At 46.6% G+C, this 26,872-nt stretch overlaps 1 protein-coding gene across 4 annotated transcripts in view; it reads left to right on the top strand.

Moving 5' to 3' along the window:
- The window catches only part of SYT12 (synaptotagmin 12), a 176,898-nt gene that overhangs the window by 50,408 nt on the left and 99,618 nt on the right, over positions 1–26,872 (top strand). For all 4 annotated transcript variants that reach the window (XR_011024860.1, XR_011024859.1, XR_011024858.1 and 1 more), the window contains 2 exons: positions 4,167–4,220; positions 10,705–10,898. Coding sequence is in view for 1 of the 4 variants with exons in the window: in XM_068261003.1 (XP_068117104.1) it covers positions 4,178–4,220; positions 10,705–10,898 (237 nt within the window). In the remaining 3 variants the exon portion in view is untranslated. The remainder of the gene's footprint in view (positions 1–4,166; positions 4,221–10,704; positions 10,899–26,872) is intronic.

The following is a 26,872-nucleotide window of genomic DNA, read 5'->3' as shown; positions in this document are numbered from 1 at the left end:
ACTTGCGCGCACAGTATTTCAACTAGTTGTTTGTTTGCAATATTGGTGTGCAAAAACGACAACTGATTTGTTAAAACATACATCTGTGACCGTACACGTTGCCAATCCAGCATAGTGTGGTGCTTAGCCTAACACCAAATGCCCGTACACACGCTCGAGGGATCAGGTTCGGATCCCCGTCAGGTAACATCTCTGAGCTTAGGCTGTACAGACAAATAGTTACCTTGTAGGCTAATGACGCATTCTGCTTCAATTGCGTAATTAGCCTGTGGTTTAGCGACATGTTCTGTTGTGAGGGGGTGGGGTGAGGGAGGAGGGTCGAGAGAGCTACACAGATATGACATCATGCAGTGGGTGGGGTGAGTGGGGAGAACAAAGCTATTGGCTGCAGCCCGACCGAATTGATCTGCTTGGAAGATCACTGATAGGGAGGCAGTTGAAGGTTGCTGGACACACGCTGGATTATTGTCAGAGTCGGTCATTATTGGCTGCCTTAGCCGTCTTTAATCTAGCGTAGGGATGTCAAACCGGTCCTTCGAGGGCTGAGGTCCTCACACATTTTTGACACCGCTCAAAGTAGTTGATGTGTCAGAATCAGGAAAGGTGTGGTCCATCACGTAGAACACATTCCTCTCTTCCTCAGTCCATCCTAAACACTGGCATGGAGCTGGCCTTCCAGGCCTGGAGTTCGACACCTGTGATCTAGCGTGTGTACAGGCCTTAATGGATCAGTAGCTGAGCCAACGAAGAAGTAGGAGTTGTATTTTATTGCTTTCATTGAGTTGATAGAGAAGCTGCCTCTAAGATGTTTATACTCTATTATATTGGAATGGTCTGCAGTAACCTATGTCAGCCATTTAGCTTTCATTAGTTGGTTTACTTTGAACTGATTTATGATTGGTTACTGCGTATGCTGGCTCTGTGTGCGCTGTTAAACCCATTAGTGTGTTAGGAATGGTGAAGGCCACTGCATGCCTTCAGAGGAAAGACCATCATTTCTCATCTGTTATGTATTATGATAAATGGTATTCACGTACACATGCACAGAATGGTGTGCTAAGCGGAATGAAAATGCTGAGGTTAATTAAATTGCTTTTAACCACAACAAGGGAATAAAAAAAAACGGGTCAGTCACAAAGGAATTTTGAATTGAAAAACCTATTCTGTCGTAGTACGTGTTAGGCAATTTACTAGAACAATTAAGCCTACCGATAAAAATCAAACGGCACCATAAAAAAGAAAATTGATAGTAATAACTTAGCAAATGTATCAACGGTTGAGTATTAAGGATTGCTTTTTAATTCCTAAGTCATTTCAATCACATAGATTAATAGCCATTCTTGTCAGAGCTCCACATTTAAAGGACAAGAGAAGCACCAATTTCAGACCCCCTATCACTACAACAACAACAAATAACACAAATAACATTTGTAAAGTGCTTTTCTCCCGTAGGAATCAAAGCGCAGAGCATGGCTCAGACCAATAATTGGTTGATTGGTAAATCGTGGTACAGAGGAAGAATTCTATAAGTCCAGAAATGCCAGGCTAAACAGGTGGCTTTTCAGTCTGGATTTGAATAACTCCAGGGAAGGGGCTGTCTTTACTGGGTATGGTAGGGAGTTCCAAAGGGTAGGGGCAGCATGACAGAAAGCTCTGTCTCCAAAGGTTTTGAGTTGCACTCTGGGAGTGACCAGGTTTATGGAACTTGCTGATCTGAGGTTAAGAGAGGTGTGGTGCAGTGTCAGCTAGTCCTTTATGTATCCTCCTTATCTGCTCCCACCCAACTGCAACTGCAGAACCTGGAGGCCTATTTGTCTGATATCAGAGATGCTTACTTCTCACACTGCTGCTCCTTCAACCACTCTATGGTTTTACTCCATAGACAGTGCATGGTCTTCCTATTGAAATACATGGAGAGGCGATCTATCGTACAGTGCAGCAACACCAGCTAGGGGTTAGCGGGAGCAGGAGAAAGGTATGTAAAAATCACTGTGTTGGCTGTTTTAAAGGGCCAATGTCATAAAAAAATTTAGAAATTTAAAAATACATATGTATAAAGTGTACATTTCTCCCAGAGTAAAATGCACCATGAATTACGTTTTTTCCTATGCTGCTGTCATTTACAGGCAGATGGCAGATCTGATGGATTTTGGACTAGTCAGTCTCCTCACAGGAGACTCTCAGTATTACCTTTATTCTTTGCTAAAGCACTGCCTGGAAAGGTATCAAACAGAGATGCCAGCCTCCCTACTCATTTATACACTACTAAAAGACCTAAGCCGCTAATATAACGGGTCTGTCTGACAGCCCCCCTCCTGCCCCTATGACCGCCGCCACCGCCGCATGTCGCGCCCTCGCACACACCCGCCGTGCGCGCGCACACCCCTGCCCGGCCCCTTCCTCTTCCTGCCCCAACGGCTGTCCGTGCTGCACATGCGCAGTAGCAAAAAAGCACGGACACGAACAGGAGGGGACGCAGTGACACAGGGTTATTATATAAGAAGATTTTGGCAGTTGGATAAAGCAAATGCCATTCAGTAAATGCTTTTGTAAGTAAAATACTTGAGAATCCCCAATGAGAAAATGGACTGGTCCAAAATCCATCTGCTCTAGCAGATTTATCCTACTCACCATAAGTAACAGCAACATAGAAAAAATAATGTATGGCTCATTTTATTCTGGGAGAAATGTACATTTTATATGTAGAGACCCGCGGGCCGAAAGTGGTTCAATTTTACATTTTTTTGTGGTAGGTGTCCTTTATAAAAAAGAAACTCCGACCAAGAATTGAACTTTATCCCGATCAGTAGCTGATACCCCCTTTTACATGAGAAATCTATTCCTTTTCACAAACAGACCATCAGGGGGCGCTGTATGACTGATATTGTGGTGAAACCCCTCCCACAAGAAACTCTTGAGTACGTACTCCTGGCAGTTTCCTGTCTGTGCACCTTGCTGCATTGTGGGAAATAGCTGTTTACAGCTGTTTCCAACTGCCAAAAAAGCATGCAGCAGCTACATCACCTGCCAACAGTAAAAATGTCATCATGTAATACATGTCAGAATGTAAATCAGGGATTTAAAAGATTTTACAATGGGCAAACACTGACTAAATCATTTATACATAATTATTGTAAAAATGAAGCACTTTTTTATTACATTATTTTCACTGGAGTTCCTCTTTAAGTGTCCAGGCTTAGGCTTTTGTGTGCAGACAGGAAGGATTAGATAGCTGGTGTTACTTGAGGAGTAATGGGGGCTGAGGGGGCTCGATCTCCTGCACGGCACACTGTGAAAAGTCTTTATTCCACATATAGTTGCTGAAGAAATTTACTTCACAGTGTTCTCTTTAAAAATTGTTTAATTAGTTCTGATCAGCAACTGTGAATAAACTTCAGGAGAGCTCTGCCATGGCAATGCCCCATACAGTAAACACTGAGACTTAATCCTTTCAGTGCTCCCTGCAGAAGTGAAAGCAAGTAAAACTTCAGGGTTTTTTTAGGAATACCATAAATTGTAATGAAGATTTTTTTCCCCATAAAAGTTATCATACTGTGGCTAATTAGAAAGTTCTGAGTTTAGTTCCACTTTAATGGGTGAAATTATACATAAAATACATTTTACATTTTGGGGTTTGCTAAATAGGTTCCCATGTACTGGCAAAAACAATCTACTTAGCCTTGCATTTTTATCTGCAGATAAGCTCTAAAAAAAATGCTCGTTTCCCACCTGTCATTCTAATCATCTGCCAAATCACTGACTTGGAACAATTCTGTAGATCTACATATACATTCTATGCAAGATCAGGAAAGTATTATAACCAGTAGAGTATTGTACCATGTGCCATCAGTAAAAGCAATACGTTTTGAATCAGCATAATTCAAATACATGGTATCATCCTGATTCAAAACTACTCGGTATTATAGCCAGAAAGCCAACAATGCAAAAATAAAATTTAGCATTTTTTTTTATCAAGATGGCAGCCTCCACAGCTCTCTAATGACAGGTTTGCCTTAACCTACCAGTCAATACTATATCACTTTTATTTTCAATATCTTGCAATGTTATGACTGTTGCTGTTTCCACTTTTACACAAGCCATTTTGTAATCTAACTTTGTCTAAACGATGCACCGTTAATGTTTATCATTTTTACCTGTTCTTTAAGGTAACACCTAAATGAATGAAATGGAGAGCCGAATGATGCACTATCGTATTAGTGGTAAGTACTGTTCATGTTTGCTTTTCTGCAGTAGAGGGAAAAGACAGAGGATGAATAGATAGCATTGTGTCCGTGCGTTGCAGTTTACACAACAATGAACAGTGACAGTGCAGACATCTTATATTAACTTTTTTGTTCTACCATCTTCTTGCTTCCCTCCTCCTGGGGCCGGTTCACACTAGAGCAGATGCAAAATGGATATAATAAGCAGCAGATGCATTCTGTCAGTTTTGCATCCGCTTGCAGCAATTTCACAGCGCGCACTTCCGCTTCCATCATGTATCCTGTGTTGATTACGTCCACCTGTACACATTGCCGCTCACCTGTCCTGCCACCGCTCGGTCCATCTATATTTAGCCCAGAGGCCCGCAGGAGCATGGGCTCTCCATAGGCTGCATAGGCCAATTCTCCCTAGGAACAGGGAGAATTTTCATTGGTCCACCATGAACCAATGGGTATCCTCCCTATTGCTGAGGAATCCCATTGGTCTTTTGCAGCCCAGTGGAGATTCTCATGCTTCTGCTGGCCACCGGGCTGTGTACAGGGACCAAGCAGTGATGAACAGCAGTGAGAAACGTGAGTATTACATCATGGCGGCAATCAAAACAGGCAAAGCAGATGCAGCAACTAGCGTAGTGGGAATGAACGCTGTCCTCTCTCATAGGCTTTCATTGCATACATTACATACAATGTACGTTTTTTAAGCAAGTGTAAACCTTCACTAAATCCAAGCTGGACCCCTTTCTCCTCAAAACCCCATTATACCTAGTGGGACATCTCAAAATCCCAATGATGTCACCAGGGCTGTGGAGTCGGAGTCGTGGAGTCGGAGCAATTTTGGGTGCCTGGAGTCGGAGTTGGGGAAAAAATGCACCGACTCCGACTCCTAATGAACTTGTAACTGTAATTAAAATAGGAAATATAATAAAATGTTCTATTTCTCAGATAGTAGTCATTAAAAATAATGTATATATACAGTAATAGCTGTGCTCAGTCCACAAAAATGAAATAAACCAATCAAAATTAGTTACTTGTGCTGCTTCAATAAAGCAGTCCCTGTATTTTTAAAGTCAGATATACATATCTGATTGTGACTGTACAGTATATATGATGTGTACACAGGAATCTCTTCCATATACTAAATAACGTCTATGCTGTAAGAATAAAGCCTGATGTGTAGCCGTGTCACTAATAGAGATGGTCAATAAGATGGAAATAATTCTGCATTGATGCTGGTTGATGCAAATGTATGCACTCTCTTTGCTCATGAAATCAAATAATTTGATATGTTGTTAAAATTTGGTTTGGTGACTACAAATTAAAGGATACCTGAGATGGATGAAAAGAAAAAAGTGTTATACGTACCTGGGGCTTCTTCTAACCCCCTTCAGGCTAATCAGTCGCTTTCCTCCTTCACCACCTGGAACTTCTGCTATGAGTCCCGGTAATTCAGCCAGTCAGAGCAGTCTGGCTACGTGCCGCTTCCACAGCCAGGAGCATTCTGCACCTGCACAATAGTGCTGCGCAGGTGTAGTATGCTCCCGGCGGTGGAGTGTGTGCATGCGCACTACGCCTGACTGGCTTAAGTACCTGGACTCTTAGCAGAAGATCCAGGTGGCAGAAGAGGACAGTGAGGGACTGATTAGCCTGAAGGGGGCTGGAGGAAGCCCCAGGTATGTATAAAACGTTAATTTCATCTGTCTCAGGTTTACTTTTGTTACACAGTAGTACTATACTCTACATATGCACTCTCCACAGAGCTGCAGGGAATCCACTGAGAATGTTGTGCACATTGAACACAGAGGTGTTGTCTATCACCCATAAACCTGGTTCAAATTGTGCATGAAGAATGTGTAATAGAGGAAGAATCTCCTCATTCCCCTGCAGAGTACCTGCACATCATTCTTACATGTACCCACACTTACATTGCCTAGGGCCTGATAGATGTTCTTTGTTCAGGTTTGTACCTTTTATAAGTACTCTTACCAAGGACTAGTTTTAGTCTAAAGGGAATAAATATAGTAGTCTACATATCCTTCTCACTTCAGTTGTCTTGTATAATTCCTAATCGTTGGCAGTTAAGAGACGAATTTCACGTTACATACTGTTAATCAACAAAATTGTAATATGCAAATTAGAGGAGTCGGAGTCGGTGGAATCCTAAACTGAGGAGTCGGAGTCGGTGGATTTTTGAACGGACTCCACAGCCCTCGATGTCACACTGGTGCTCCTGTCTAGGTCCCCATCAGCTCTTGGTGGCTGGTTGCCACATCATCTCAGCAGTCCGGCCTCATGTAGAGACTTTAGGGAGTTGGTGTGTTATTTGCGCCGTCTATTTGTTATATTCAGGAGTAGTGAGGTTTCGTGCAAGTGTGTGTGTGTGTGTGGGGGGGAGTAGTGCAGCAATGTGGAAGCAACATGGAGGCTCACAGGGTGCTGTGAAGGAAGTGAGCTGTAAGAGGGGGCGGAGATGGAACAGCACTGATTGGTTTCATGGCTGCCTGACCGATTGGGTGAAGTGAATATGAAGTTTAAGACTCTTTGAGTTGAGGGCACATTAATTAAGACAAGAAAAAATAATCCAGAAAACGGACTTTAAAAAATGCTGTTATGCTTCCAAAAATTGCCAGTCAAATCAACAGGTGGAGTTCAAAACAAAAATAAGAAATATTGTAAAAATATATAGAGTCTAACTTAAAAAAACACATTTTTACATCCTCTCAAAGTGAAATGCATATTACACATGGAATAGAGGGCCGCACATGTAAGAAGAGCTGCAAGAAAGTCAGTGTGGGAAAATGATTCATCCTGCCTTGGAACTACTTATGTGATCTGTACAGGAATGATTATGTAGAGACACAAATTATTGGTCAGAACCAATTGAAAGCCTCAGTGGGAAAGTTAAACATACAAGATTCTGGGTTTCACGTGAGCTGCAGTGGGTAATGCCAGGTTAGCAGTTCTTCAAGCAAGAAAGAATATTACAGATCTAGAACATTTATTTCTTACCTTGTAATTCTTTATAGTGATTAAGAGAATCGGAAAACTGTCCTTTTTACTTCTTCACTCTGGTATGAGTAATGACTTTGGTCACCCATTTGTTAAGTGGGTGACTAGATAGCACTATTTCTGTTATCCTGGTTTTTTTTTTTTTTAGGAGGGGATTGGAAAGCACCAACGCCTTCTATTTGGTGATAATCACCTCAGCCATCAGCTGGAGCTTAGAATGTAGTGTTGGTTGTTGAGTGCTTAATACATCTTCTGACTGACTCTGCAGGTTTCTGGGGTGGCTGACACTAAGGACCATATGCAATTCACTTTTTCACCTAAGTTTTCTCCTAGGAGATAATTTTGCATCTGCTGTTTAAAATAACTTTCCAGTACTTTTCAACTAAAAAAGTACCAAAAACTAAATGAAAAAAAAAATATTTTGAGCATTTTCTTGCTTTGTGGTGGCTTAAAAGGCATGCTATTGACAAGTTTAAAAATACCATCTTGGAGAAAACTCAGGAGAAAAAGTTCATTGCAAATGGGCCCGAGTGTTTTTGCAGACATATGGAGGCTGCCACATTTATTTCCTTTAAAACGATGCCAATTGCCTGCTAATCTTTCATGCATTAGTGTCTGAATCACACACCTAAAACAAGAGGGCGGCAAATCTTGCTAAACTTCAGTCGGAATCATCTGATCCGCATGCTTGTTCAGGGTCTATGGCTAAAAGATTATCAGAGCATTCGAGGCAGAGAGAAAATCAGCAGGACTGCCAGGCAATTAAAAGAAAATAAATATGGCAGCGTCCATATCCCTCTCACTTCAAGTGTCCTTTAAAGCTCAGTCATACCTTCTTCATTTCTGCCACACTTCTCTTGCTCATGCCATGTCTTCTGCTTCATCAGTCAGGCTCCACCTGTTCTGAACAAACCCCTCCCAGCCCTCTGGCAATGCCATCATCTGGCCTCTGCATGAATACTGAAGCCAGTCAATCATCACATGGAGAGAGGAAGGGAGACAGTACTTGAGTCAACAGATTCTGTTCTGACTTGAACGACTTGAAGGAGCTTAGTAGAGCCATATCTGTGACAGCAGCCAGTCAGGGCCGGATTTGTACTCTTTGCCGCCCAAGGCCACTGTCGCCAGCCACCCCCTTCAGTATAGGTAGCGAGGTGACCCCTCCCCCTTCCCTCCGGTATAGGTAGCCAGATGACTCCCTTAATCCCTACTTTTCAGTATAGGTAGCCAGCTTGCCTCCACACTGCAGCAGCCATCAGTGTCACTTATTTCTACGCTTGTTTCCAGTGCAGAAGCTTCCTCTTCATTTCCATCTCTAATGCTGTCCAAGTTCATAGCCGCCGGCCACAATGCAAACATGCACAGAGAGCAAGGAGGCTGCTGCACAGGCCGCTGACAGCAGAGTACCACGGTCAGGCGCTCGCCTGATCTCCCTGCATTCTGCATTACAGAATTTGCAAGCTTGCAAATGCTTCTCCAGTTTAGCTTGCTGCTTTGGTGCCCTTGCTCCTGTGGTGCCCTAGGCCATGGCCTAAATCCGGCCCTGCAGCCAGTGCTGTTGAGGTAGTACATCTATGGGCTATTCAGACTTACTACAGGATGGAGAGAAGTGGCCCATTACAGGGTTTGTTAAAGGGAAGGTTCAGGGACGCCTTGAAAAAAATAAAAATCCATATCCACTTACCTGGGGCTTCCTCCAGCCCGTGGCAGGCAGGAGTTGCCCTCGCCGCCGCTCCAGAGGCTCCCAGTCGTCTTCGGTTGGCGACCCGACCTGGCCAGGCCGGCTGCCAGGTCGGGCTCTTCTGCGCTCCAAGGACGGGCTCTTCTGCGTCCCACGCGGGCGCGCTGACGTCATCGGACGTCCGCCGGGCTGTACTGCGCAGGCGCAGAACTACTGCGCCTGCGCAGTACAGCCCAGAGGACGTCCGATGACGTCAGCGCGCCCGCGTGGGACGCAGAAGAGCCCGTCCTTGGAGCGCAGAAGAGCCCGACCTGGTAGCCGGCCTGGCCAGGTCGGGTCGGCCACCGAAGACGACTGGGAGCCTCTGGAGCGGCGGCGAGGGCAACTCCTGCCTGCCACAGGCTGGAGGAAGCCCCAGGTAAGTGGATATGGATTTTTATTTTTTTCAAGGCGTCCCTGAACCTTTCCTTTAAGGTAACCTAAGGTGATAGTGATATGGAGGCTGCCATATTTCCTTTTAAACAATGCAAATTGGCTGGCTGTCCCCCTGATCCTGAATAAGCATGCAGATCAGGTGCTCTGACTCAAGTCTGACTGGATTAGCTGCATGCTTGTTTCAGGGTTTGACTCAGACACTCCTGATGCCAGAAGATCAACAGGACTGCCAGATAATTGGTATTGTTTAACCTCCCTGGCGTTCAATTACCCCAGTATTTCTGTGCAAAAAGTGATTCAATTAATTTTACCTTTTTTTCCTGTAACTTGCCAAAATGTGTCACGCAAGGGTCTAATATACAGTGGAGAAGAGTATTGACATGTATGCAAGCCAATACTGTTCGCAGCATGTTTTGTATTGACATGCATAGCCATCAATACCACCAGGGAGGTGAATAGGAAATTAATATGGCAGCATCCAAAGCACTCTAAACTTGGGTTCACTTTAATGAATACCCGAAGTGACATGTGACATGATGAGATAGTCATGGGTATGTACAGTGCCTAGCGAACTAATAACTATACTGTGTTCCTTTTTTTCTTTTTCTGCCTGAAAGAGTTAAATATCAGGTATGTAAGTGGTTGACTCAGTTCTTACTCAGACAGGAAGTGACTACAGTGTGACCCTCACTGATAAGAAATTCCAACTATAAAACACTTTCCTAGCAGAAAATGGTTTCTGAGAGCAGAAAAGAGATAAAAAGGGTCAATAGTTCATAGATTTTAGCTCTGGCATACTTTAATGAACGTGTCATTGAACAAAAACAATAAAACAGTTAAAACTTAAAAAGTAGATTTAAACATAAAATAAAAGTGTGGAATACCTTAGAAAGTCATTTTTAGGAAAAGGAAGATAGAATTGTTTATTTCATTAGTTTATTTTTGGGTGTCCTTTAAGCACTTAGCCATAAGTACATTAGAATTTGAAAACAAAATTGAGGACGTTTTACCAGTAGGTGGAGTAGATGTTGAGAATAGTATTGCAGCTACTGATGCCAGAGAAAATGAATGGTTTATATGCGGTAACACGATGATTGAACATGATAGAACCTTGAAAATATCATTTAATATAAACTAACTTGGAATAAGTCCTGTGTTTAGATATTTCATGCCCTTCATAACAATGAATACAGTGTAGAAGAATAGAGTGAAGCCTTTACGGGCCTCCTATTGCTCCTGAAATGGACTGTTGATCACATTGGACTAGTCTTGCACATTGGCTGCTGTCATCTTGTTTTATGTGTCATTTATATTTCTTCATAAAAGTCCTCATGCTTATTTTATGTGGCGTTTTCACAGTCATCACCAGCCCGGCAGGATGGGAAATCGGAATATACATCGCCGGTGCTCTGACTCTGCTTGGCGTGGTGGCTTTATATCTGTGGAAATTGTTTAAATCTGGGAACTATCCATCGCCTTCCCCTTTCCCCAACTATGACTATCGATATCTCAAACACAAATATGGGACATCATATGCAGATGTTAAGAGGAAGGTAAGTCAATGCTAAAAAATATTACACCTGACAATGTTAATCCCTAATTATTAGCTGTAACAAAGAAATGTCTTTCTTTAAAGGTTATTATGCTGTTGCTCATCTTTTAGAGCAGAGAAGACATTCTGAGGTCAGGTCTGCTTTAATGGATCCTCATGTTCTTCAGCTGCGCCCCCCCCCCCCCCCCCCCACACACACACCTAGCCATTCTGATGTGACTCCTCCCTACCAAAGTCTGACAGCCACAATAGGCTACAAGCAGAAGTGTCACTAAGGTTGTCACCACCTTAATGACACACCGCAAATCCTGCCATGATCTAAATAGTGCAGTCACTGCACTTCATAGCAAAAAGTGGTTGTGGTCACAACAGATTTTGTGCAAGGCCAAATAATGCACATACGGTCATTCTATAGCATGGGGCCTAATGCTACATGCTGTAGCCACTGTATTAGTGTGCCTCACTTAGAGCCTCTGTACACTGGCTGCATTCCGATCCTAAAACCAGGTCGGATGCGGTTTTCTTTGTAAATTGCAGTGGAAAATTACACCATTGAATCTGTTCTGACAAGGGTGACAGAGATAAACACTTGGATTACCCGAAGAACTTTATTTTCTTGACTAAATTACAGGGGCGTTGTGATTATCAGTGTAATTGCGGTAACCCATTCCCAGTGTGGGATTTTAACCTACACATATATATAGTGCATGCTGCAGTATTCCTGCATTTGCGCTTAGGTTTAAGTCTATGGGAGTGCGCAAACATTGTGCCTCCCACAGTATGCTGCCATTATGATTCTCACCCACAATTGTGCTCCCACAGTGTGTCTTTCACTATGTGCCCTCACTATGTTTATGTCTGTGCCCCATTGTCTCTCCCACTGTGTGCTGACATAAAACCATTATACTATCCTTCAGGGTGACCGGCATTGAGTCCCATCTTTCATGAGATTTTTATAGTTTAGCACAAGTGAAATAAAGAGGTTCCTTTTTCGTGCGTCTTCACATCTCCCACAAGCTCGGAATGATGATGTCACTCTCCTCTAGCTGATTATTTGACAACAGCTTGCAAGTTAAGCCCACACCTGGTCAGAAGCATGGAGCTGATTGTGCATGGCTTTTTCCTCCATCCACGAGTGGTTTTGTGCTACTGCACAGTCACAGGTCTTACTTGTGCTTGTGCAGTGTGCTGGGCTTGAACTCAGATGGTAGCGCAGCCGTGAAGAAGAGGGTTCCGGTGAGCAGCGGTGGGGTGCAGGAGAGTCCGAGAAGCCTTCTGAGGTAAGTATCTAGCCTTACTTTTTTCCCCACAGGTTTGCTTTTTGCTTTTAAAGTGAACCAGAGACAAAGCACCCTCATGTATTTTACTGAATGCTCAGTTGAGGATTTTATCAGGGCTGATAACAAGCAGGCTGAGCAGTAAAGGATGAAACAGAGAGCAGGGTAGGTCTTTTCTCTAATGTTCCCACTGAGATATATATATATATATATATATATATATATATATATATATATATAGTAAAATACATGAGGGTTCTTCATCTCTGGTTCACTTTAACTGGAAATTCAGTTCAAATACAGTTACGGTACATTGTCTGCATTTGAAATAACATTTTAACCACAATAGTTTGTTGGGTTTTTTTTATTGTTAATTTTTGCTGCCAGTTTTTTTTTTACCTCATGAGAAATGCCGTTTCGCTAATGATAGCAGCACTAGGCATAGAACAGATATAATTTACCCCCCCCAAAAAATCTATCTAGCTCTTCCCTGAAGTAACTTCAGCCTGTCCACAGAAATGGTTAACTATCAGGCAGAAGCTGTTTCTGATCAGTACAAGGGCTGATGAAATCCTCTTGAAAGAATTAATGTAAATATGAAGAGGTCAGAAAACTTATTAGCATTCCATTTTTGCACTGGATGTGATTGGAAATGAATCTTTAATGATAGGTAATTCATTCTAATGTCCTACTTGAAAAGGTTCTTCCCCCCCTGTTGTCAGATATGCTGTAAGGCTTGAACACAGCAATGAGGTCATAGATTCTATTTCTTGTCACTAAAATCCATATATTTATATACATATACTGTATATACTGTATATGCATAAAGTATTAGAGAAGAAGTCGAATCGTCTAAGCAAAAAAAGGTCCTTAGCTGGCATTAAATGCAGATGGCAGAGGCAAAGGGTTATTCAGGTATTCAGAACTGTGCTCCGCGGTAATCAAAAACATCCAGTCACCATATAAAATATAGGATCTGTGCACCAGTCCATGGTATATCCTTATCCATGGTCTGTTTATTAAACAGACAACAAACAACAAACAAACACAGAACATTTATATCACGCTTTTCTCCTGGCCGACTCAGCGCCAGAGCTGCAGCCACTAGGACGCGCTCTATAGGCAGTAGCAGTGTTAGGGAGACTTGCCCAAGGTCTCCTACTGAATAGGTGCTGGCTTACTGAACAGGCAGAACATCCTTAACTAATTATTTAGTATTTATATAGCACCAACATCTTCCGCAGCGCTGTATAGAGTTTATTATCTTGTCGCATAACTGTCCCTGAGAGGGGTTCACCACCTAATCTTTACCATAGTCATATGCTTATGTATGTATCGTGTAGCGTAGGTATCATAGTCTAGAGGAGTGGTTCTCAACCTTTTTAGCATGTGTACCTCTTTGTGAGTGATCCCTAGGCAAATGTAACCCCTACCGGAAAAAGCGGCGTGCGAAGTGGGCGTGGCAATTACATGATGGGGTGAAGCCAAATACTAGCAATACTAGCCCCAGTATAGATAGCCAGGTAGTGCCCCAGTGTAGATAGCCAGGTAGTCCCCCAGTGTAGATAGCCAGGTAGTGCCCCAGTGTAGATAGCCTGATAGTGCCCCAGTGTAGATAGCCAGGTAGTGCCCCAGTGTAGATAGCCAGGTAGTGCCCCAGTGTAGATAGCCAGGTTGTGCCCCAGTGTAGATAGCCAGGCAGTGCCCCAGTGTAGATAGCCTGATAGTGCCCCAGTGTAGATAGCCAGGTAGTGCCCCAGTGTAGATAGCCAGGTAGTGCACCAGTATAGATAGCCAGGCAGTGCCCAATGCCCCAGTGTAGATAGCCAGGTAGTGCCCCAGTGTAGATAGCCAGGCAGTGCCCCAGTATAGATAGCCAGGCAGTGCCCCAGTGTAGATAGCCAGGTAGTGCCCCAGTGTAGAGAGCCAGGTAGTGCCCCAGTGTTGATAGCTAGGTAGTGCCCCAGTGTAGATAGCCAGGTAGTGCCCCAGTGTAGATAGCCAGGTAGTGCGCCAGTGTAGATATCCAGGTAGTGCGCCAGTGTAGATATCCAGGTAGTGCGCTAGTGTTGATAGCTAGGTAGTGCCCCAGTGTAGATAGCCAGGTAGTGCCCCAGTGTAGATAGCCGGGCAGTGCCCCAGTACAGATAGCCTGGTAGTGCCCCAGTATAGATAGCCAGGTGGTGCCCCAGTATAGATAGCCAGGTGGTGCTCCAGTATGGATAGCCAGGTAGTGTCCCAGTATAGATAGCCAGGTAGTGCCCCAGTATATATAGTCAGGCAGTGCCCCAGTATAGATAGCCAGGTAGTGCCCTAGTGTAGATAGCCAGGTAGTGCCCCAGTGTAGATAGCTAGGTAGTGCCCCAGTATAGATAGCAAGGTAGTGCCCCAGAGCAGATAGCCAGGTAGTGCCCCAGTATAGATAGCTAGGTAGTGCCCCAGTACAGATAGCCAGGTAGTGCCCCAGTATAATCTTACGTTGCCCCGTTCCCACACAGACTCCTCTCGCTGGGCTCTCCTCCTCTCGCCGGACTCTCCTCCTCTCCCCGCGTCTTCCCGCTATGGCTACTTCCGGCAGCAACTCTGTCGTCATGAGCGGCTGCCGGGTAACCATGGCGACAGGACGCTAGGTGGCGATAGGAAGAGAGCCTGTACAGGAGGAGAGCCCGGTGACAGGAGTCCACACAGGAACGGGGATAAGTAAGTTGCTGCACCCCACCGACACTGCCTGCCGTGCCCGACAGTTCTCTCCTGTGGGCGAGATCCGCCATTTTGTCTGCGGCCCCTGGGGGACCCCCTGAAAGCTGCCGATGTACCCCCAGGGGTCCGCGAACCCCAGATTGAGAACCACTGATCTAGAGCCAATTTAGTGGGAAGCCAATTAACTTATGTATGTGTTTTTTGGGATGTAGGAAGAAAGCGGAGTGCCCAGAGGAAACCCACGTGGACACGGGGAGTACATACAAACTCCGTGCATATAGTGCCCTGGCTAGGGTTTGAACCGGGGACCCAGCGCCAGCGCTGCAAGGCGAGCGTGCTATCCACTAAGACACACAGACACACAAAGATATGATAAGATCATAAGTATGTATGAGTAAACACTCTGAATTAATTACAGGGACTCATGTGGTAAGGTGTAGTCATATGCATCTAAACTGAGTTGCTTTTACATCATCACCATCTGTCTCAAGTCTTCTATATTCATTGCTTTTCTTTCTTTCTTTTTTTTGGAAGGGCTGATGGTTGAATTTTAAATGCTAAACTCTTAAAGTGTATCTCCACACTTCCTTAGAGAAAAGCAATTCTTTCACAAACTCGCTGCAGGTAGCATTTTTTGAAGCGATTCAGCTTGAATGAATGAGCAAAAACGCTAATTTATTTTTTAATTTACTTTTCTAATTGCTTCACAAAATCGCACTCGCAAATCGCTATGTGCTAGCAATTTGTATTGTGACTTTGGTGTACACTAGACCTTAGTCTGATCTCCTCTGAATGTTTTCACATGCTTCACAGTCAGTGAGTGACTGGGAAAGGTGACTTGCATAGCTTCCAAATGTTACTCATATGGGTGTGCTTAGGCCCCATTCACACTGGCACTATAAACGTTCCATCTAGCGGAATGAAAAATAACCAAATGTTCCTATGCAAAGCAATAGCATCCGTTCCCATCACTCCATCTTGGAACAGATCTGCTTGGTCGGTTCCGTCAAATGGAATGCAACTTTGAGTCCTGTGCGATAATTACGTATTGGCCAGACAAAGCAGAGGCTGACAAAATTAGTGCGAGCCTATAAGAACGGTTAGTGTCCTTTCTCACTAGACTGCTCGCCACTTCTGTTTTGGAAAATACTCACCTGTCACTGTTCAATGGGGTCCACTCCCACTGTTGCCACCGTCCAATTGTGCCCCTTCATGGAAGAAACGCTGGTATACCCCATACCCTATATCCCAGAGCCCCATCAGGCTCCCAATAATTACAATAGACCAATGGGAATCAGCCCTCACCTGGGAGGATTCTCATTGGTTCACTGATGCTCAGGGAGGATTTCCATTGGTCTTTTGCAAACCAATGGGAGCATGATGCTTCTGATGGGGCTTAGATTGGTATACCAACTTTTCTAGAGTGTAGGGACCGACGGGACAGCGGCAGAAGAGGAACATGGCAGTACGTATACCAAGCGGCTAGATATTAAAACGTAGTGGAAAACAGGATGAAAAACTGATGCCCAAGGTAACAAACTGATCAATTTAAACAGAAAACTGGCCAACTTTTATGGGATTAGTTTTTTTATCCAGTACAGTGTTAATCCAGCCTTATTCCTACATGCTGCGTAAATATGCCAGCAACACCATGTGGTAAAATATTGTTAGTTTAAATTATCGATATTTTACTATGCACTTTCGGGGAGTGGCAACTATTCTAACTTTAGCCCTTCCGCTATAAGTGCCTAACCCTACCCCCGCACCTCATGCCTTACCCTAATTCCCATTAGGCGTCTAACTCTAAATATTGCCTAATCTTAACCTTTTTTAAGTGCCTTTCGGCTACAACCATTGATTACTATGTCGAAGCTGATTGGCTACTAGCCGCACTTGGGCGCAAAATTACTAAAAGTAAACACAGGCGTCTAATAGACACATGCCGATCGCGGTCTTCAGTTGACCTGATTCGCCTCCATTGTGCCCCCAGGACAGGAAAAATGACCGTAAGTTTCTTACCGTATATCGATAGTTAATAGCTACAGGTGTAGGTATTGCATACAATGAAGCTTAGGCCCTTGTTACATGCATACACCACGTGGGGACCCACTGAAATGAAATCTCATTTGTCTTTCAGGTGAGGATCTGTGTGCATGCTTTGCTATTCTATTACAATAATGGCTTGTTCTGAGTGTCAGTCGATACTCTTCATTAGAATGTCAGTATTAGAATCCAGCACAAGAGCCTTTTCCGCCGTATCATCTCCATAACATGGCTGTCATACAGCAATTATTTCTGTGGCACGGCCGCAGCTTTACCTCCAAATGACTCTGCTACGTACGATCAGTTGAAGAATATCTAGGACTAAGTAATTAAGCTGGGAGATGCATTCATATCCTATTTTCTGACGAATTCAATTCTTAGAAATATCTTGTTTGTATGGGATTTAAAAAGCAATTAGACTGTAAAGTGCACCTGTCACCTGCTATCAGGAGCACACAGCTGAGCCCTCCGTTTCTCCAGGATTAAGAATGTAATGAACACAAGACAAGCTTTATTACTATGAGACGAACAAAGCAATATTGCCAGTTCCTTGACAGTCAGTCTGAAGCCTACATGCACAGGCAATATCCTCTGTGTATATATTTGACCAAAGATCCATGAAAAGGTCAGAAACCCTTGCAAACACTTTAATTTGCACCTCTACTATATTGAAATCCCTAATAAGAAGAATCCAGTGGCGCCAAAGGATATTGTAACGGGCAGTTGGGGCGTGGGGCTCGCACCGGTGACAGCAGGAAGGGGTTAACAGGGATGCACAAGTTTATTCAGAAGTGTATAGACAAAGGTGTTTATGCAGACTGTAACCTAGCTCCCAGAGTCCGCCTCGGCCAGGCCGTGCGTGGTGAGGGCCCGAGGCTCAGGAGGACAGGACTCAGGAATATTTCCACCCAGTACTGGAGTCGGCACGGGTACTGGGACCAGGCAAGCGGGTAGTCAGGCGGAAATCAGGTCGGTACACAGAAGGCAATATAGATACAGGGATCAGGCAAACGGATAGTCAGGCGGAAATCAGGTCGGTACACAGAAGGCAATATAGATACAGGGATCAGGCAAACGGATAGTCAGGCGGAAATCAGGTCGGTACACAGAAGGCAATATAGATACAGGGATCAGGCAAACGGATAGTCAGGCGGAAATCAGGTCGGTACACAGAAGGCAATATAGATACAGGGATCAGGCAAACGGATAGTCAGGCGGAAATCAGGTCGGTACACAGAAGGCAATATAGATACAGGGATCAGGCAAACGGATAGTCAGGCGGAAATCAGGTCGGTACACAGAAGGCAATATAGATACACAAGCTATAACACTCACTAACTTAGCTTCACGAACAGCTACCTAGCTAGCCTAGCAGACGCTATAACTGGCGTGGCGCGGCGTTCCCGGAAGGCTAAAGATGACCTGGTGACGTCACCTTCGGAACGCGCGCCGCCCCCTGGCGTACGGCGTGCGCCCCTTGGAACGCACGCTAGCAGAGGAGGAAGAGTCCGTGGAGCGCAAGCCGGAAGAGGATGCGTCTCCGCAGGAGCGAGGAGCAGGTAGTATCGTTACAGTACCCCCCCCCTGAGGAGTGACCTCCGGGCACTCTAACCCCGGTTTGTCCGGGAAGTTAGCGTGAAATTCCTGGATTAATTCAGGAGCATGTACCCGTCGAGCCGGGACCCAACACCTCTCCTCTGGCCCGTAACCCTTCCACTCGAGAAGATATTGCAATGAATTCCTGAATTTCCTGGAATCTAATATCTTATCCACCTCGTACTCGGTTTCCCCTTGAACCGTGACTGGAGGAGGGGGGGCAGCAGAAAGCTGGGAGGGATCAGCCGGTTTGAGAAGCGACACGTGGAAAGAATTCCCGATTCTCATGGACCCTGGCAATTTCACCTTGTATGCCACCCTATTCAACCTTTTTAGTACCGGAAAGGGACCTATAAATCTGGGCCCCAGTTTTGGCGTTGGTTGACGCAAGGGAATATGCCTCGTCGATACCCAAACTAGGTCCCCTGGTGAGAACACCGTTTCCGGTGTTCTGCGCCTGTCGAAGGCAGATTTCTGTTTCTGCGTGGCAACCTGCAAATTCCTTTCAGTTTCCTTCCATATGTCCATCATATGTTGTAATCTTTCTTCTAAGACAGGTAAGTTGGAGGGTGGACCTACCAGAAGCGAGAACCTGGGGTCGAGGCCATTGACTACCTGAAAAGGGGATCTGCCCGTGGATGAACTCACCCCGTTATTGTGGGCAAATTCTGCAAATGGGAGATATTCGGCCCACTGTTCCTGGTTGTGGGAGACAAAGCAACGCAGGTATTGCTCCAGGGATTGGTTTACCCTCTCGGTCTGGCCGTTGGATTCAGGATGGAATCCTGATGAAAACGCCAGCTCCATTCCCAGACGAGAGCAGAAAGACCTCCAAAACTTGGACACAAATTGCACCCCCCGATCCGAGACCACCCGTTCTGGAATACCATGGAGCCTGAACACGTGAGTGACGAAGAGGTCGGCCAACTCTTTGGCTGATGGCAACTTGGTCAGCGGAATAAAGTGAGACATTTTGCTGAAGCGGTCCACGACCACCCAAATCACCGTGTATCCCTCCGACGGGGGTAAATCCACTATAAAATCCATGGACACATCGGTCCATGGTTTGAATGGGATGGGCAGAGGAAGGAGAGAACCTCTGGGGGCTGTCCTAGGAGTCTTGTTGCGGGCGCAGATTGGGCATGCTCTGACGAAGGCCCGCGTATCTCGCGGTAAAGAAGGCCACCACACCAGGCGTGTCAACAGTTCCCGAGTTCTGGCTTGACCCGGATGTCCTGCCGTCTTACTCTCATGAAAGTGTTGCAGAACCTGCAACCTCAACTGTGGAGGAACATACAGAAGCCCTGGTGGTTTCCCCGAGGGAACCTCATCCTGGTGATGAAACAAACTCTCCACTAGGTCCCCAGTGGAGCTGAGCGTTGTCGTGGCGGCGACAAAGCAGCGGGCGGGCAAAATGGGTTCGGGACTTTGAGCGCGAGGGGGATTCGGACAGAAATAGCGGGACAGAGCGTCCGCCTTGACATTCTTCGGGCCGGGCTTGTAGGTGATGGTAAACTTAAATCTGGTGAAGAACAGGGCCCACCGGGCTTGTCTGGGGTTTAATCTTTTGGCAGACTCAAGGTATTCTAAATTTTTGTGGTCTGTGAAAACGGTAACCGGGAGATCGGCGCCCTCCAGCCAGTGCCTCCATTCCTCGAAAGCCCATTTAATGCCCAGCAACTCGCGATTGCCAATGTCGTAATTTTGCTCCGCTGGTGAGAATTTCCTAGAGAAGTAGGCGCAGGGATGCAACTTTTCCGGGGAACCTGAATATTGGGAGAGGACCGCCCCTACCCCCAGTTCAGATGCGTCAACCTCTACCACAAAGGGACGTGTCGTATCCGGATGTACCAGAAGCGGGGCCGAACAGAAAGCCTCCTTCAAAACCCTGAAGGCCTGACAAGCCTGGGGAGTCCACTGGGTAGGATCTGCCCCCCTTTTAGTTAGTTCAGTGAGAGGGGCCACCTGGACGGAGAATCCCTTAATAAATCTCCTATAAAAATTGGCGAACCCCAGAAACCGCTGCAGAGATTTCAAGTTGGTGGGTTGTGGCCAATTTACCACTGCAGAGACTTTGGCTGGATCCATAGTCAGGCCTGCGCTGGAAATAATGTAGCCCAGGAAGGGCACTTGATTGACCTCAAAGGTGCACTTCTCTAACTTGGCATATAAGTGATGCTCCCTCAACTTGCGAAGAACTGCCCGGACCTGTTCCCGGTGGACTGACAAAGATGGGGAAAACACTAGGATATCGTCAAGATAGACGATGACGAACTTCCCCAAGAAGTCCCGCAAGACGTCGTTGACGAACTCCTGGAAGACGGCCGGGGCGTTACAGAGCCCGAAGGGCATGACCAAATACTCGTAATGCCCCTCATGAGTATTGAAGGCCGTCTTCCACTCATCCCCCTGGCGAATCCGGATGAGGTTGTATGCCCCCCGCAAGTCCAATTTGGTGAAAATTCGCGCCCCAGCGATTTGCCCGAAGAGGTCGTCAATCAACGGCAGAGGGTACCGATTTTTTATGGTTATTTTATTCAGTCCCCTGTAATCAATACAGGGCCTGAGGCCCCCATCCTTTTTTTCCACGAAAAAAAATCCAGCCCCCGCAGGGGAATTAGAGGGCCTGATGAACCCCTTCTGCAAGTTCTCTCTGATGTAAGTCCTCATCGCTGTCCTCTCAGGGGCAGAGAGGTTGAACAAGCGACCCCGGGGAGGCATAGTCCCCGGGAGGAGATCTATGGGGCAATCGTAAGAGCGGTGCGGAGGCAGCTCATCCGCCGCACAAGGAGAGAATACATCAGAAAACATGCCATACGGCTCTGGGATAGGCAAAGTCTGCACCTGCGCGCTGCGGACCGGCAGGGCAGCAATACAATTATTTTGACAAAAGCCCGACCACTTTACCAGTTGACCTGTTTGCCAATCCAGTACCGGGTTGTGTTGTCTTAGCCATGGCAACCCTAACACCATGGGGGTGGATGGCATGTTCAATAGGTAAAAGGTAATCCCCTCTGAGTGCAGTGCTCCAATCGTGAGGTGCAACTCCGGAGTTACTGCCATGGGCTGTCCCAGTTGTATCGGAGAGTCGTCAATGGCAGTGACTTGAACCCGTCTATCTAGCTGGATGGCAGGGATATTCAGACGTTTGGCTACCGCAAGGTCCAGGAAATTGCCGGCGGCTCCACTGTCGATGAACGCCTGCCCTGAGAATGCCTGCCCCTGCCAGTCCAGGTAGACCGGAACAAGAAAACGTTGGGTACTAAGAGGAAAATTCTTCCTGCCCAAGAAAGCTCCCTCTGACTCCCCTAGGCATTGGCATTTCCCGACTTCTTTTCTGGACAATTTCGCACAAAATGTCCCGTTCCCCCACAATAAAGGCAAAGTCCCTGAGACCGCCTCCTGGTTCTCTCCGCTACCGTGAGCTTAGAAGCTCCGATTTGCATGGGTTCTTCCTCCGTTGCAGCAGCAGCAGGAGGGGATACAGTGAGCAAAGGGGTGGCACCGGCCGACCTCTCCTGGCGACGCTGTCGGAGGCGACGGTCCCCCCTAATGGCCAGGGTTATCGCTTCATCTAAGGAAGCTGGGGGTGGAAAGTTGACCAGGAGATCCTTCACCTGGTCCGCCAGTCCGTGGATGAACTGGTCCAGTAAGGCTGGGTCGTTCCAGCGGGTGTCAACGGACCACCGCCTGAATTCTGCGGCGTAAACCTCCGCAGTATTCCTTCCCTGCCTCAACCCACGCAATTTCTGAGAAGCGGTGGAGGTGGCGTCAGGGTCAGAATATAAGACTCCCATGGCCTCAAAGAACCCTTCCACAGATGAGAGTGCAGGATGTCCCTGGGGAAGACTAAAGGCCCACGCCTGCGGGTCCCCCTGCAACAGAGAGATCACTAGTGCAACTTTCTGGATCTCTGAGCCAGATGATCTTGGCCTCACAAAAAAGTACATCAGACAGGAGTTTTTGAAGTTACTGAAAGTGTTGCGATTGCCAGAAAACTTCTCTGGGAGAGGGAGTTTCGGTTCCGTTATTGCACCTACAGGAGGAGGAGGTGCAGCCGGATCTACCGGAGGATCGGGCGCCCCTACCCCCAGTGGAGGGGCATCAGCAGGAATAACAGCGACCTGCGCCGGGGCCTGTGCTTGAGCCTGCGCCTGGGCCTGTGCTTGGGCCTGCGCCTGGGCCTGTGCTTGGGCCTGGGCTTCGGCCTGTGCTTGGACCTGTGCTTGAACTAGTGGAGTGACCATATCCGCAAGGCCTTTCATAGCCTCGGCCAGGGCGTCAATCTGACGTTGAAGGTCCTCCATAATTTTTTTGAGGCCAGTTATAATGTAACGGGCAGTTGGGGCGTGGGGCTCGCACCGGTGACAGCAGGAAGGGGTTAACAGGGATGCACAAGTTTATTCAGAAGTGTATAGACAAAGGTGTTAATGCAGACTGTAACCTAGCTCCCAGAGTCCGCCTCGGCCAGGCCGTGCGTGGTGAGGGCCCGAGGCTCAGGAGGACAGGACTCAGGAATATTCCCACCCAGTACTGGAGTCGGCACGGGTACTGGGACCAGGCAAGCGGGTAGTCAGGCGGAAATCAGGTCGGTACACAGAAGGCAATATAGATACAGGGATCAGGCAAACGGATAGTCAGGCGGAAATCAGGTCGGTACACAGAAGGCAATATAGATACAGGGATCAGGCAAACGGATAGTCAGGCGGAAATCAGGTCGGTACACAGAAGGCAATATAGATACAGGGATCAGGCAAACGGATAGTCAGGCGGAAATCAGGTCGGTACACAGAAGGCAATATAGATACAGGGATCAGGCAAACGGATAGTCAGGCGGAAATCAGGTCGGTACACAGAAGGCAATATAGATACAGGGATCAGGCAAACGGATAGTCAGGCGGAAATCAGGTCGGTACACAGAAGGCAATATAGATACACAAGCTATAACACTCACTAACTTAGCTTCACGAACAGCTACCTAGCTAGCCTAGCAGACGCTATAACTGGCGTGGCGCGGCGTTCCCGGAAGGCTAAAGATGACCTGGTGACGTCACCTTCGGAACGCGCGCCGCCCCCTGGCGTACGGCGTGCGCCCCTTGGAACGCACGCTAGCAGAGGAGGAAGAGTCCGTGGAGCGCAAGCCGGAAGAGGATGCGTCTCCGCAGGAGCGAGGAGCAGGTAGTATCGTTACAGATATAACATAATTTAAAATGCTTTAAAAAGAGGTGGTAGCAGGGCCGGATTACCGACCAGGCAACAAAAGCAGTCGCTTGGGGCCCCATTCAGATTCAAAGGGGCTCCATCAGCACATAAACCAGCCCTTGCCATCCTGTCAGCGGTGGCTGGATGGTATAATGGTTAAAGGGACTCTGAGCAGTGCAGTAACTATGGAAAGATGCATATCATTTTAAAGCTCTCTTTCTCCTCTTTCCAATTATATATAAACCGCCGCCCTATGCCTTTTAGTTTTCACTATTTTCGATCGAAATCGCGGCCACAGCAATTTCGATCGCGAAAATAGCGAAAACTAAAAGGCGTAGGGTGGCAGTTTATCTATCATTGGAAATAGGAGAAAAAGAGCTTCAAAATGATATGCATCTTTCCATAGTTACATTGTATTACACAGGACGACTTTTCTCCAAAGTCGGCAGATCGATTCAGCACAATGCAATGAAATATAAGGAACCCAGGGGGATATAATTACAAACATCATGCTGGTAGGTGTGAGGATGTAATTAATTAGTTGTGGGTATGCTTAAAGGCATACCCACAGGCACTGCTCGGAGTCCCTTTAAGGGCTCTGCCTCTGACACAGGAGACCAGGGTTCGAATCTCGGCTCTGCCTGTTCAGTAAGCCAGCACCTATTCAGTAGGAGACCTTAGGCAACTCTCTCTAACACTGCTACTGCCTATAGGGCGCTTCCTAGTGGCTGCAGCTCTGGTGCTTTGAGTCCGCCAGGAAAAAAGCACGATATAAATGTTATTTGTCTTGTCTTGTCAAATGATGTCGTGCGCTGCTGATTGTCTTCAGAGCCAGGCTCTCCTCCTAGATCCCCCTCCTGCTACTGTGCGCCCTGCCGCTGCCCACTCCTCCCTCCCTTCCCACAGAGAACCACAGCTGCAGCAAGAATGATAGTAGCAGATGGCAAACTCTCACTCACCTATCCATGATCCAAGCGATAGAGATCCCGTCATCTGAAACCCATCTGTCTCTTCTACAGTGCAGCCACTCGCTCTGAACTTCCTGATTCTCAGATCAGAAAGGAAGTAGGAAGTAGTAATAGTAGTAGTAACAGAGCGGCAGCACTCTAGAGGAGACAGATGGGCTCCGGATAACGGGACCTCTATTGCTTGGATCACAATAGGTGAATCTGAGTCATCTGGTGCTGTCATTCTCCCCCGCTGCGGCTGCCTTCTCTGCTGGACTATCATATTCACTGGGATGGAGGCTGCATGGTGGCTGTCTAGTTTGGGAGGAAATCGGTTATTCGGTGGTGGGGGTGGTTATGTAATTCTGTCTGGGGAACGGCTTCTGGTTTGGCCGTGTCCAAAGCTTTCTGCTATTGCCAGGCTGGAGATGCAGGGGGAAAGTGCTGCTGCTGTGATATCTGGCGCCCTTTTCACAGGGGTGCCCCAGCCCCCGAGTGCAAATGTCCCAGCCATTCATCTCTCACTCTGCATTTTGCCGCTGCTATTCCCTGCATTGTGCACCCACAGAGGAAAGCGGGCTGTTGTCCATAGCAACCAGTAGCTCGGCTGCCCCGGTGTGTGCAGCATGTTGCTGTGCAGCTGCATCTTCTAATTCTAATACGACATGATGGGGGGCCCAAATCAGTTACTTTGCTTAGGGCCCCATTTAGCCTTAATCCTGCTCTGGGTGGTAGTGGACTTACCTCATAAATGTTATTCACAAAAATATGAAGTTTTGAATCAGGATGATACCATTTATTGGCTAACTTAGAGATGGATAAACAGTGAGCTTTCGACTTATAAAAAGCCTTCGTTGGACTGGTTCATGACCAAAACTGAAAAACACAGCTTATATACACTGACATACAGAGGAGAAACATTCTTTAGCAAACATACATGTAATTAGATGCCTTAACTGTTACTGAGGAGGCTTTCCCAGGCATCCTATCTAAATTGATAAGATCAATAGAATCCTCAACATGACATAAAGGAGACTCTAGTGATGAAGAGACATCGTAAATTCCGAATTCAAATGGTAACAGGCCTGGTTACATGCACCATTAATTCTAAGCTTAATGGCCCATACTCACGGGCAGCAAATGTTGCCTGTCGCCAGCACACGTGAGCGTGTGGGCGACAGGCCGGCGACAGCTCCTCGCCAGGTCCCTCCGCGTACACACGCGGAAGAGGGACCAGCGGCATGACGGAAGCTGTCGCCGACGTTCCTCCTCCCTCCGCCGGAAGCTCTTCATACCTCAATGGAGGTTGCTGTCGCTAGTCCGCGTACTCACGCAGACTAGCGACAGCTGCGGCGGAGTTGCGGCGGCGACTGTCGCCAGGCGATTGAACTTTTCAATCGCCTGGCGACATCAGCGGCGGGCGACAGTTCGGGGTGCGTGCCCGTTGCGGGCGACAGTTCGGGGTGCGCGCGGCCCATACTCACGGGCGACCTGTCGCCGCAACACGCGCGCGCCGCGTGTTGAGGTGACAAAAGTGAGTATGGGCCATAAGAGAATTGTGGCATTTAAAGCCAGCACCTGAAAGCAAATAAAATGAATAGTGACAGTGAATTCCATCTTACACAGCATATGGCACAAAAAAGAATGAAAAATATGCAACGGTTCTTTTGTTTTGTAAGCCTGAACGGAAAAATAAAAGTGAAAATAATCATACACACATCATACTTAGCTCCTGCTTTCCAATCTCTCTCTCCTTTCCTGCGTTTGTTTGTCCACTGTGATCAATGGAATTTTCCTTCCTCCATTTTAAAAATGGTGTTGACCCCATAACAGCTTCAAGGTCAGCACTCAGCAGTTTGTAAAAATGTAATTTGTTGGTTGCTATGGGCAACAACACACCCTCTGTTTGGCACCAGCAGCTTATAGCTGCGCACATCGATATGACATTCTCACAGCCGGCAGATATCTCATCTCAAAAGTAGACTCCAGACACCTCAAGATTTAGGAATTTATTAGGCAAATGAAGTCATACAGGCGTTTGCATCAGCAATCTTATCTTCGTTACCTCAGCAAAGCATGAATCTGAACACAAACTTGCGTTTCCTGGCTCTTGAGCTATTCCTTATAACTCAGGTTCCTCTTAAAAACATCGATACTATGTTGCACTAGTACAGGCACTACGGCATAGAAGCCTATGTACAGCATACAGA

Source organism: Hyperolius riggenbachi, chromosome 11, assembly GCF_040937935.1.
Source record: "Hyperolius riggenbachi isolate aHypRig1 chromosome 11, aHypRig1.pri, whole genome shotgun sequence".
NCBI lineage: Eukaryota > Metazoa > Chordata > Amphibia > Anura > Hyperoliidae > Hyperolius > Hyperolius riggenbachi.
The sequence above is the reverse complement of the archived record's forward strand: the minus strand, read 5'-3'. Positions and strand labels throughout refer to the sequence as shown.